General features: G+C 34.6%; 2 protein-coding genes across 2 annotated transcripts; one reads left to right on the forward strand and one right to left on the reverse strand.

Annotated features, from left to right (window-relative positions):
* Positions 1-8879: 8879 nt before the first annotated feature.
* Positions 8880-9781, forward strand: LOC124449281. The gene is made up of 3 exons (XM_047000215.1): positions 8880-9072; positions 9154-9608; positions 9709-9781. Exons 1-3 carry the CDS (start codon positions 8880-8882, stop codon positions 9769-9771), a joined length of 711 nt encoding a protein of 236 aa, XP_046856171.1. The 3' UTR covers positions 9772-9781.
* Positions 9782-10308: 527 nt separating this feature from the next.
* On the reverse strand, positions 10309-11994 carry LOC124449282. Its single transcript, XM_047000217.1, has 3 exons — positions 11770-11994; positions 11089-11403; positions 10309-11007 (listed from the first exon to the last, which is right to left on the reverse strand). Exons 1-3 carry the CDS (start codon positions 11992-11994, stop codon positions 10876-10878), a joined length of 672 nt encoding a protein of 223 aa, XP_046856173.1. The 3' UTR covers positions 10309-10875.
* Between the last annotated feature and the right edge of the window lie 649 nt (positions 11995-12643).

A 12643-nucleotide genomic window follows, 5' to 3' on the forward strand; every position in this document is an offset into this window, starting at 1 on the left:
GTATATTATTGATACAGATTGGCTACAAGAATTTATTCCATGGCTTATAATTGATGGAAGAGAAAATGTGTCGACGCTAAAAGAAGGTATAAATTGTATAGAGCTAAGAGCACTTGTTTTGTCTAGGCTCCCAAGCTTGTTCTGGTTGCCCTCACTAAGCAGGCGGATTGATCCCAAGTGATGGTAACGAGAAGAAGCTTGGGAAGCCATAAAGGTTTGGATTTCTGGTGTCTTTTTCATAAGAAAGATCTTTCAATCTGAAATGATCGCGTTAAAAGAAGAAAACCGATTGAAACTTAGTAATATCAAACAGTTGTATTACTGTATCAGCTATTGTACGTGATCAAGTATTAAGCTTCTAACACCCACCTAAACAAAGCAAGGGGGTTTTTTATTTAGTATGGTGATGATTGATGAACCGTTTTTAATATCTTGGCATGAAATCTTTGATATTTGGCAGTAATACTTAAATTACAATTGTGAAGATTTCATGGTAAGTTGTAGTTGAATGGGAGTGATAAAATGATTTGATAAAAGCAGGTATTTCTGAAGTAATTACCTTATGGTTTTAAGTTAAATACATAGGTCTACACTTTGAATAAAATATTCTTGTTGGATGATAAAGAATCTACGTAGTCTGCATGCTGCATGTATATTAGAAATAATTACTTAACAAAAACAACGAGCTTAGACATTAAGTTTTTATTTAAAAAAACTGCGATTGATTATAAGTAAACGCATGCTTTCAGGAATATTAGTGATTAAATGTCCCGCAAACCGAGGGAGGCTTAGTGAAACTCTCGAGACTTAAGAGAACATTTAATCACTAATAACCACGCGTTTACTTTGAAATAACCTGGCTCCGAAGGGAATAATCAATGCATTGACAAAAATTGTATCTCATTTTGAGGTCACTTGTTTGAATATTGACAATCATCGATGGTGTTTGAAGCGTACATTGTTCATGGTCAGGGATGGATAAACAAATTCATTTAGCTGTTTAATTGTGAATTCTGTTTTTGAATTGGTTTAGTGAACCCATTGCTTTGCAAAAACATATGCTGTTATTTATTTATTGTTTAAGTTATTGGTGGTTAATCACTGGTTTTCCAAAGTTAGCTACTAACAAGAAACTTTCAGACGTGAGGAAAGACGATTTGTCTTAGTCTTACCACTCAACGAACAAACTGCGAAGCACTTAGACCCGTTTCAAACGTTGCATTTTACATGCGCCGAATGCATTAAAGACAAAAGAAAATGAGATAAAAATTCTCATTATCTTTTGTTTTAAATTCATTTGACTCATATAAAATGCGACGTTTGAAACGGGTCTAAGGCTTGTAATAACACAAGTTTAGCGACTTTGAGCGAAAGGACAGAATTACTCGTGTTTGACTCCGAAGAAGTAACGATGTAACAACAGTCGAGCATGAGGACTTTTGACTCGGTTTACTTGCCCACGAAGTATTGTGGTTTCAAAGGCCTTGCTGAAGACATCATGTTATTATTCTTTTTCATTTAGCGGAATTGAAAATGATTTATCCGCTGAAAAGTGCAGATGCAAGCTGAAACAATTTCTACATGAAATTTGAAGGCGTATTTTTTCATTATTGATGAGGAATATTTAGTCTAAATGTCCCTAATTAGGGCCTTTTTTAACTATATAACTGGAGGGCGAATTGCACCTTTAAATTTCAAACCTGGTGGTAATGTCGTTAAAGTTCAAATATATTCGGATGTCTTTCGGTGGGATGTTACAAAAGTTGGCTTTCGTCTCCAATTTGTGAGGCAACTTTCAGGTAATACATTCACGCTAACTTCCACACACACACTTTCACCTACAAGAAAAGGTATGACTCCATTAAAATTTAACATGTTTGATATTTTTTTGTACGCACAAAGGTTTTATAAAGAGACAAATTATAGCAGTTGCTCAATGTTCAACAGTTGCTCTATGTTCGATAGTTGCTCTACGTTCAACGGTTGCTCTATGTTCGACAGTTCCTCTACGTTCAACACTTGCTCTATGTTCAAAAGTTGCTCTACGTTGGACAGTTGCTCTATGTTCAACGGTTGCTCTATGTTCAACAGTTGCTCTAGGTTCAACAGTTGCTCTATAATCAACAGTTGCTCTAGGTTCAACAGTTGCTCTACGTTCAAAAGTTGCTCTATGTTTGACAGTTGCTCTACGTTCAACAGTTGCTCTATGTTCAACGGTTGCTCTATGTTCAACAGTTGCTCTTTGTTCAACAATTGCACTACGTTCAACAGTTGCTCTATGTTCGACAGTTGCTCTACATTCAAAAGTTGCTCTACGTTCAACAGTAGCTCTATGTTCAACAGTTGCACTACGTTCAACAGTTGCTCTATGTTTGACAGTTGCTCTACATTCAACAGTTGCTTTACGTTCAACAGTTGGTCTATGTTCAACAGTTGCTCTACGTTCAAAAGTTGCTCTATGCTCAACGGGTTCTCTATGTTCAGCAGTTGCTCTACGTTCAACAGTTGCTCTATAATCAACAGTTGCTCTAGGTTCAACAGTTGCTCTACGTTCAACAGTTGCTCTATGTTTGACAGTTGCTCTACGTTCAAAAGTTGCTCTTTGTTTAACAGTTGCTCTATGTTTAACAGTTGCTCTATGCTCGACAGTTGCTCTACGTTCAACGGTTGCTCTACGTTCAACAGTTGCTCTATGTTCAACAGTTGCTCTGCGTTGGACAGTTGCTCTATGTTCAACGGTTGCTCTACGCTCAACAGTTGCTCTATGTTCAACAGTTGCTCTATGTTTAACAGATGCTCTATGTTCAACAGTTGCTCTATGCTCAACAGTTGCTCTATGTTCAACAGTTGCTCTATGTTCAACAGCTTCTCTATGTTCAACAGTTGCTTTTATAAATTTCTATATATTCGGGATTCTAAAATTATCCTAAGATTTAGGATGAGATGATCGTGTGATTAGTAAGTTTCTTATAGTTGATTTGTAACAAACAAAAAACTGCGTTACATTTTGCCATTTCATGATAACGCATGATACTCTTCTGCAAATACGGATGTATCCGTTGTTTATTTAACTATTTACACAAACCTGTTCTCCTTTAGTGAGTGTTAAAGTTAATATAATCATAATAGGTTTACAAGGAAGCTCTTGATACTCAGCTGGAAAATTATTGCAACGTGACCAATTTTAAAACAATCATCAACGTACATCATAAATCCATACATTCAGTAAGGTAAGTAAAGTTTGTTAAATAAACTTTGACAGAAAGTTCCAATAAGAAAGTAAGTAAGGTTTTAATAATCAAATAAATACTTGATACCTCTGAACTGCACTATGACAACCGAACAGTTCACAGCGAAATATACGCATCTTTCGTTTGATAATTTCCAGTTTTATCGATAGAATAGACACAAAAATGTTTCTTTGCTTAAATAAAACTATACTTCATCAATACGCAGGAACATTTATGCAGTTAAAATAAGTCGCGATTAAATGAATACACATGCAAACAACTCGTTGCCTACGTGTAATGATTAATTCCTTTTCAATTAAGCTAGATGCATAGAGATAGACAGTTTCAATTATGCTCGTATTCTATTGCAAATTCTTTAATTTGATTTGCTATTCTACTCGCTATTTATTTTTCAATAGATAGCGAGTAGCGAAGAAATAGATAGCGAGCACCGAAAAAAACCATGGGTGCCCGAACCTGCCGCCTCTCTTTTTTATTTAGGTTTTAAGTTTCGGACGATAAACTTGATTGTTTACTTTACTAAACAGTTTAAGAGAAGACTAAAGTTGCCAATAAATACAAAATCCAGATATTTAGAGGTAAAATGGAAAAAAAGTATTAAACTAACTTAACATCCATTGAGCAATAGTCTTTCGCTTTTTAATATAAACAATATGTCAACAATGAGAAATTATTAGGAAAATTATGAATACTTTTTCTTTATGAATATTAATATGATTCTACTAAACCAATGAGATCACTCGTATTGGGTGATTAAATATTGACTCGAGCCAGACGAACTATGACACTAAAATGTTTTGAAATGATACTGCTGACTGCATTGAAAGAATTTCCGTCTTACTTTTGAAATGTCTTCATATCAGTTTCTCGTAGCTGTTGCAAAGATAGTTCTTGTGTGTCCTTTCTTAAATTATTCATTAAGTTTGTGGTATTATTATGCAGTGGCAGATCCTGCATGTTAAAATATACCCCCTTTGTGAATTTTCGAAATTGATAGGAATATATTGATTAAAATTCAAAATTTTATTTAAAATGTAACCAAAGCTTAACACACCTTTTGCTTTTAATATCAAGACTCATATTTTGTAAAATTTTATATCAACTCAATAAAATCAAAATGTGTTTTGAAGATAAACTTTCGGTACGCGCTTGAAATAATATATATGGTGATGCTATTTATCCACCAGAATCAGGGAACATACCACAATATTACAATAAAATAAATATTACAATAAAATATTGGTTGGAATTAGTAATGAGTGTGTTTACAGACTGAATATAGTGTTAAAACGAAAAACTTGAGCGTTGAGATTAGGGGTAGTTTTGTTAATGTGATGTGCTTCTTTGATTTTAAGTAAGAATGTAGTATCTGCAATGCCAATAATTTTTAAGCAAGAGGGTAAATAGTTAATTTGCATGAGTGTGTTTTAAAAGGTGTCAATAGATATGTGAGTTTTTTTCAGATGTAGTGTGTTCCCTGATTCTGGTGGACAAGTGGCTATGGACACCTTTTAAAATCACCTTAAATGTGTGTATTTGATATCTGTATTCAATTTATTTGGATATAACTTGCAGCCCAGAACACACTAACATTCACTAATGCAATACACTAGCATTCCTGTAATTTTCCTATTCAGCAACGAGTTTCGCAAACCTATCAAAATTTAAAGCTAAAACATTTTTTGAGCTTTGAAGACTGTCGACCACTTATACATCCATACATATACTGCTGACTATAACAAAATAGCACTTGCTATTTTACTTGCGTATAGTAACGCGTAATATGTTAAGGATTTTGCACGAGAATGTCTTTTTGAACAAAAGTATTGATTATCTATGTTTGCTTTGATTTTGGAATATAGAACTTAAGCATTTTAAAAACATTGCCTACTTCACTTTGCTGGTTTGAGGTACCCTAAATCTGCCACTGTATCATGGTGTCAAAATGGTGGAATTTAATTCTGTTTGTTCTTTTAGTCACAAGTTTTTCATCAAAAAGTAAGTCGTCTGTCAATTAAAAAACATTCATATTTATATGAATGAAATTTGGTTTCTTATTGATCGCTTTCATATCTCATGATGTGTTCTTAAAACGATTTTCTCAGACTCATAGGTTTTGGCATTAACATTTGTCCAACGAGAGAAATGACTCTATTCAGGGGAAACATTACTTCACCTAATTATCCCACTAAATATGACAATAACATAAATTGTATCTAAACTTTACGAGCACAATCTGGTTTTTCCTTTCGCCTAACGTTTACCAAACCTAATCTTGAAAATAGATTTTATTCAGGTGGTAAGGAACAATACGGAAACTTAAACTTTTTTTAAATTTTCGATGAATTTTATAAAGCATGTTATTAAATAGCAAAATAATTAAGAGATCATGTTGAAAATTACTTGAATGCAAAAACCAACCCTAGAATTTCAGATGAATTTTATTTCTTTCGTGTAATAACTAATGTCTTCGTCGAAGGTATTTTTCATTTAAAAATTTTGAAAACATTTCACTGATAATGATGAATAAAAATGAAAATTTTTTTTTTAATTTATAAAGTAACTCTAAGTGTGATTTTTAGGAACGAAAATTTCTATGTTTATTTAGATGAATGCTTCGATTATGTAAAAATATCAAGAATTTGGTCGAAACGTTTTTGCAAGAAAATCACACCTTTCAGCTTCAACTCTGGTAGCTAAATGTATTTCACATGGATTTCAATATTACACCACCTAGTGAAGAAATGTAAGTATATCTGTAGTTTCTACTTGTACTTGATGTAAACTTACTGTGAACCTTTTGTATATACGTATTTATATACTAACATATTTAAGAAACAGTGTTCCAATCGATTTATAAAAACATAGGCTTTTGAGCATTCAACCAATCTACACCCATGTTTTTAAAAAGCTACTTTTCATGATTTTGAATTAAACATCTTACTTCTAATTAATTGATGGTTGTAAACGTCGCCCTTTTTTATATGAACAACAGAATCATGTTCTTACATTCTTACTCATCGACTTTAATCTTGATTTCTTGACAGACAAAGGCGATAAATAGATGTTTGAAATATTTTTCTTTTTTTATGAGATAGATTCTGAGTTGTGTTTAATGTTTACATTCACTAAAGCGTGACTGCTTTTTTTAAAATCGTGGCCAGAGATTTGCCAGGCGGAAAGCGAATTTTCAATATGAACATAATAGCCAAACATAAGACTTAATAACACAAATTGTTACAAGAAGAAATAAACGCAAAGCACGCTCGGATACGAGTACTGTCATCACAAGCTACGACCGCACATTCAAGACTGGCATCTTTGGTTTCAAACCTTGACTTCAGCACCTAAAACATGTTTCTGATCGTGAAAACTCAAAAAAACTATTTAAAACCTCGTGTATATAAATTAACTCAATTAATCTGAAGATGTCTTAAGTTAAAGACGAAACGTTATTAATAAATCCTTCTCTATTTTATTATTGTGACTGCTTTTAATCTAGTTTGCGATCTCGGTTTGGGAACAGCGTCATGTCCATGGCATAATGATAAACAAGCGATGATTTTGATTGGTCAATTGGCAGTGGCAATACATCAAACTCCAATACTGGTCCAAGCGAAGACTCAAAGGATCAATTTATGGTAAGTGTTGATTAATTATTAGTCATCATTTTAAAAGAATTGGTTAATTTAAACATCTATAGCAATTTTCGTCAATGAATAAATTAGCCATAAAGGACATATATTATCTGTTACAGAAAGAACAAAGTTTTGAGACAGTTAATTAAAGTCTGTATGAAAAAGCAATGCAAAGCTTGTATTGACCTCAGTGAGTAATGGGATCATCATGGCAAACCAATACGCTAAAACCCATAAAAACAATAAGAACTTGCTGATGCGGAAATCCTTGTGTGCACAGAAAGGTTAGATTTCAGCCATCACTTATTTGCTTTTCTTTTCTATACCAGGAAAGTATTTTTTCATTGAAACATCCTCTCCCCGAAAGCAAAGAAGCAAAGCATGGTTGATCAGTATGCTTATAAAATGTCTCACATTTTACTATCATATGTATGGCAACAATATTGGATCCTTGAATGTGTACAGAAAAATCTACGGAAGTAAATATTCAGTCTGGAGCAAAAGCAGTAATCATAGTAATGCGTGGCTTAAAGCACAAGTATATGTGGATGGCATATATTATACCTATAAAGTACATGATTTTATGTGCGATTTTAAAATATTTCATTGAGGTAGGCTAGATTAACAAATAATAAGTTCTGGTAGACTTTACAAAAGTTTTAAAGTAATCAAAGTAGACCGCTCTTTATGAAGATATCAAACAAAGACTCTAGATCACAATACTGCTGATAAAGAAACTAGACTTGAGAAAATATCTAGCCAGGATCATGCCTCTACTGTAAAAAATACTGCAGAATACATAAAATAAACGTATATTTAAGTGTTATTATGATAGTAGAGCTCATTCATTTTTGTTTAGATTATTATTGAAGGAGTCAGAGGATCTGGTTATAAAGGAGATATTGCTGTGGAAGATATTGAAATTAAGGATGGATATTGTAATGTCCAGTCGACGACTCCCTTGTACAGTCTTACAACAGTACCACCATGGCAACGAACATGTGAGTAACAAAGTCTTTTATTTTATAGTAATTAACGTTTTTTTGACAAACTTCATGTTCACAGCAAATAGTTATAATTCGATGGTGTAATACAGCTAGACAGTTTCTTGATTTTTTGGGATTGTTTTATTTCAAATTTTAGATGCACGAAGATGTACGTTTCTTGTCTTGCTACGCCACTGGTAAAATCTACAAATAAAGGGCAAAACGTACAAACGGTGCCAATGCCTGCAATTATCTTCGGTGACAATCCAAATCCAAATCCAAATCCTAAAGATATTGTGCGTGATGTGCCCACTTCTTTTCCACCTGTTGAAAATGTTAGCGGGGGAGAAAACGCTGACGAATCCAATGCAACAATAATTAGTCAAGGGCAAAAGTGATTTTGATTTTATTAGGAAATTTATAAAAGTATAAGTAAAGGACTTTTGTCGTTATTTGTAGTACAAGCCTGTGTTAGTAAAAACTCTTAACAAATGCATCTTAAATATTTCATTTTAATTTATATATCTATCACTGTTTATCTGATAAAATGTCTTCTTTAGAATTGAAAAAGTTTTTGTTTGATATGTTCTGCACGTATAAATATATATTATTTTATTCACGTTTTTGCTACAGAAACTGTGTGTGTATATGTAAGCAAAGTATTTGAATAACACACAAACCTGATCAAGCGGACACCCTCGGGGAATGGACACCGTTTCACCTTGCGATTTCATGATAACTCTTTTATCTTCGGCAAATACGGCTGTATATGCGGTGTTTAATTATTTAAAAATAAGAACTCTTTCACCAGTAGTGCGTGTTAAGTTAAAATTATCTCAGATAATCATATACAGTTTTTTAATTGAAACAGGAAAAAAGAAGTATAGACCCATTGCATGTGTCGTCACAACCCGGTGACGTTACATCTGGAGGACAAGCAAACGCCAAATGTAAATAACAAAGCAATATTATTGTTAGGGGGATGGTTAACTTTTGCGCAATTTATGGCTGTTCGAAGCGATCGGGATAAGGAATTAAGTTTTTATCGCATACCAGCTCTGAAAAGCAATGCGAGCAAAATATTGCAAGATTTACACAAGGAACGTCGTTCTTTGTGGCTTCGAAGAATTCGTCGGGCAGACATTGACGATTCTAAATGCACGTATTTACGAGTGTGCAGCCTTCATTTTGCTACTGGTAAGCCAATGAGTTAAAAAAAGCTTTGTTGTGTTCGTTTGTGTCATTTTATACCATTTGTTGTTTTGTTTACAATGACAGGGAAACCATCGGCTTTAACGGACCAAACTAATCCAGACTGGGCTCCATCTCAAAACCTTGGACATACATATGTGGAAAAAGTTGATGTCGATCGCTATGCTCGTATTTCGGAGAGAAATGAAAAACGAAAAAGAAGTGAATCCATTGAAACAGTACTGTCAGCAGTGACTCAATCGACCTTGACAAACCATCTTGTAGACGAAGAACACGGAGCCACATCTGCTTCATTGTCAGAATCAGAATCGAACAACAAATATTCACAAACAGAACTGAGTTTGGATAAAATAACTGCAATGAAGAGCGAGATCAATCGCTTGACCCAAGAAAATCTTGAGTTAAAAAATAAGATAAGTGACGTGACGCTTGACGAGAAATCCTTCTTAAATGATGACGAAAAAGTCCTCTTTTACACTGGTCTGCCAAATTGGAAGATCTTGTCAGCAACACTGGAACTGGTAAGCCCCTACCTTATGCATTCTCCCAAATGCTCTTTGCCACCATTTAGGCAGTTGCTTTTAACAGTTATGAACCTGCGACTTAATTTAACTGGTGTAGATTTGGCTTATCGATTTGGAAACATCAACAAGGGAACTGTATCAAGAATTTTCTTACAAGTAATTGATGTTCTTTATAATCGAATAAGCCCTCTTATTTTATGGCCTGACAGGAAAGCCTTAAGAAAGACGTTGCCCATGGATTTTAGAAAACACTGCCCTAAATGTGTTGCCATCATTGACTGCTTTGAAATTTTTTTTGGATTGTGCATTAAATCCTCTTGCGAGGGCACAAACTTACTCATGCTACAAACACCACAACACGATTAAGTACTAAATTGCTGTCACTCCCCAGGGTACAGTAAGCTTTTCCAGTGGCTGGGGAAGAAGAGTCAGTGACAAAACTTTGACTGAGAACAGTGGTCTCCTTGATAAGCTCTTACATGGAGATGTAATCCTAGCTGATAGAGGCTTTGATATCCAGGAGTCAGTTGGTTTGTACTGTGCAACTATCAAGATGCCAGCTTTTACTAAGGGTAAAAAACAGCTGAGTGGCATTGAAGTTGAACAAACCAGATAAATTGCTAATGTGAGGATTCATGTGGAAAGAGTGATTGGAAACATTAGAAAGAAATATGCACTTCTGAGTTCAACTCAGCCAATTGATTTTGTCAATTCTAAAGAAAATGAGCCCACTACGATTGACAAAATAGTTACTGTTAGCTGTGCACTAATTAACATTTGTGATTCTGTCGTACCTTATGACTAAATCATATTTTTTGAAAGATTTTGCATGCATACACTTAAAATTGTACTAATACTATTTATAAGACATTTGATTTTATTATTTTTCATTTATTCAATTTTTTGGGGTCTTGAGTACCATTTTCCTGTTAACTCTGGAAGGAGTCCCCTTAACACAAATTTCTTTTCTGCATCCATGTTCCTTTCTACAAATTCGTTATTTTGCAAGATTCGTTCAACAAACAAGTCTTTCTCTGTCCACACAACAAAATCACAGTAGCTCAAACCTGTGCATGAGAACTGAGCCATAACCTAAAAAAGTGAATTTCTATGCATTAAGCTTGTTAAACGGATTTATGAAAACAAGTCTTTTTCTGTCCACACTACAAAATCACATTAGCTCTAACCAGTGCATGACAACTGAGCAATAACTTAAGAAAGTGAATTGCTATACATTAAGCTTGTTAAATGAAATTAGAATAATTTACAAATGTACTTGATAGTAATATGCATGAGTTCTTTTAAGTTGTTTTGTTCCATCACTTTTTACTTCAATGCAAAACAACCTGTCATCTGTTGAAGTTTCAATCGTCTCATCTTTATGGCAAAACGGACACTATCAAAACAAAATCAATAGGTGATGTAATTATTATGTTGACCTTTTTCCCATAAAACATAGACACAATGAATAACAAACCTTTATTTCACAAATCCCAGTGCCACAACATTGGCAAGAGACAAGTCCATCTGGAGAAGCACCAAGAAATCCATGGGTCAAATGAATCCAGAATCCACTGTTTGTTACTGAAACATTTTCATGGTTTGTGTTTAGCCATTTTCGATATTCGTCTTTTGCCACCTCTTCATGCTGGCAACCCCATCTTGTTTCTGCAGTTGAAAATTTCTTCAGCTTTGGATAGCAAATGCTTGTGATCAAACTCTTGGAAGGTGAATCTCTGTTGGTGCGACAAGCCGCTTTGAACCTTGAAGCAGTCACTCTTCCAGCACGAAATCAAAACCAAAGACGAGAATTCGCTTGATCTCTAGTTTTTTCTTCTACAGCTTTTTGCTGCTCAACTGTAACATTAAAGCAGTCCATTTTCGACTCTGATAATTCCAGCAAAGTTTCAAGTGATTTGTCTAATAGTGTGGGATCATAAAGATCACTCATGACTGGTGGCAACTCAGAGTGCAAGGCTTTATGTACATAACAATCAGAATATGGATGTATTAAAGAAAGTATTGCTGGTTTTGATGAGGAAGAACTAATAGTTTTAAAATATTCATCCAATTCTGACGATGATGGGGCAGGAACTGGATTTGTTTGCACTTTGCCTTCGCATTACTTATTAAATTTACTAAAATTGATATTCTGTACTTTAGCGTATGGCACAGCCTTGACAGCACTTGGAAGGACCCAGTATGCCTTCTTATCAGTCACAGTTAAAGAATCTCGTTTTCGTGCACCAGCTTCAACAGCCAACAGAAGTGAAGCGACGTGAGAGCAGCTTTCACCTATTCCTGCCATACAATCGCAGTGCGCTGTTAATACTTTGCCGTTCTTTTCGCAAACAACCCAAGGAGTAAGTGGCTTTTCCGACATTCTTTGAGAGTGATTAACCTGGCGTAGTGAAAAAAGAAACAAGGCGTTCAGTCTTATTATAGCACGAGTGCAGCCAATGTGCAATGTTTTTAGTGACAACTGAGAGGCATTTACCTTAGCAATAAGCAAGCAATGATCGTCATATTTTTTTACCAACACTTCACGCACCCATCTATTCACAAAATATTGATAACTATCAAGACTCTTATAGTTTGTAACTGCTCTTTCCTGTACGCACTGACCGAAAATAATAAATACATGCCAACATCAATGTAGCTGACAGCAGGCCACAGATCGATATCGTCGAGCCAATGATTTTTTGGTATTTAGTACGGATCATCGCCATTGCAATGTCCTAATTTCATTTTGTAACGCGCTTTACTATCCTTACACTGAATATTTTCTATATATCCAGGCAAAAAACCTTTTTTTGACCTAGAAAGCGCTGACTTTATGTTACTAGCCATATTGTCATATAAAGCGTGCACATGTGCTTGTCCTCCAGATGCTCCCCCAGCAACAGTTGCTAAAGAGTGCGTGACGTTACTGCAAAGGGTCTATTGTGGTTTTAAAGGACATGCTGAAGATATCAAGCTTTTAAACTTTTTATTGAGCAGAATTGAAAGTGATCAACCTGTTGAAAATGAAG

This window comes from Xenia sp. Carnegie-2017, unplaced genomic scaffold, assembly GCF_021976095.1.
Source record: "Xenia sp. Carnegie-2017 unplaced genomic scaffold, XeniaSp_v1 HiC_scaffold_23, whole genome shotgun sequence".
In the NCBI taxonomy this organism is placed as follows: domain Eukaryota; kingdom Metazoa; phylum Cnidaria; class Anthozoa; order Malacalcyonacea; family Xeniidae; genus Xenia; species Xenia sp. Carnegie-2017.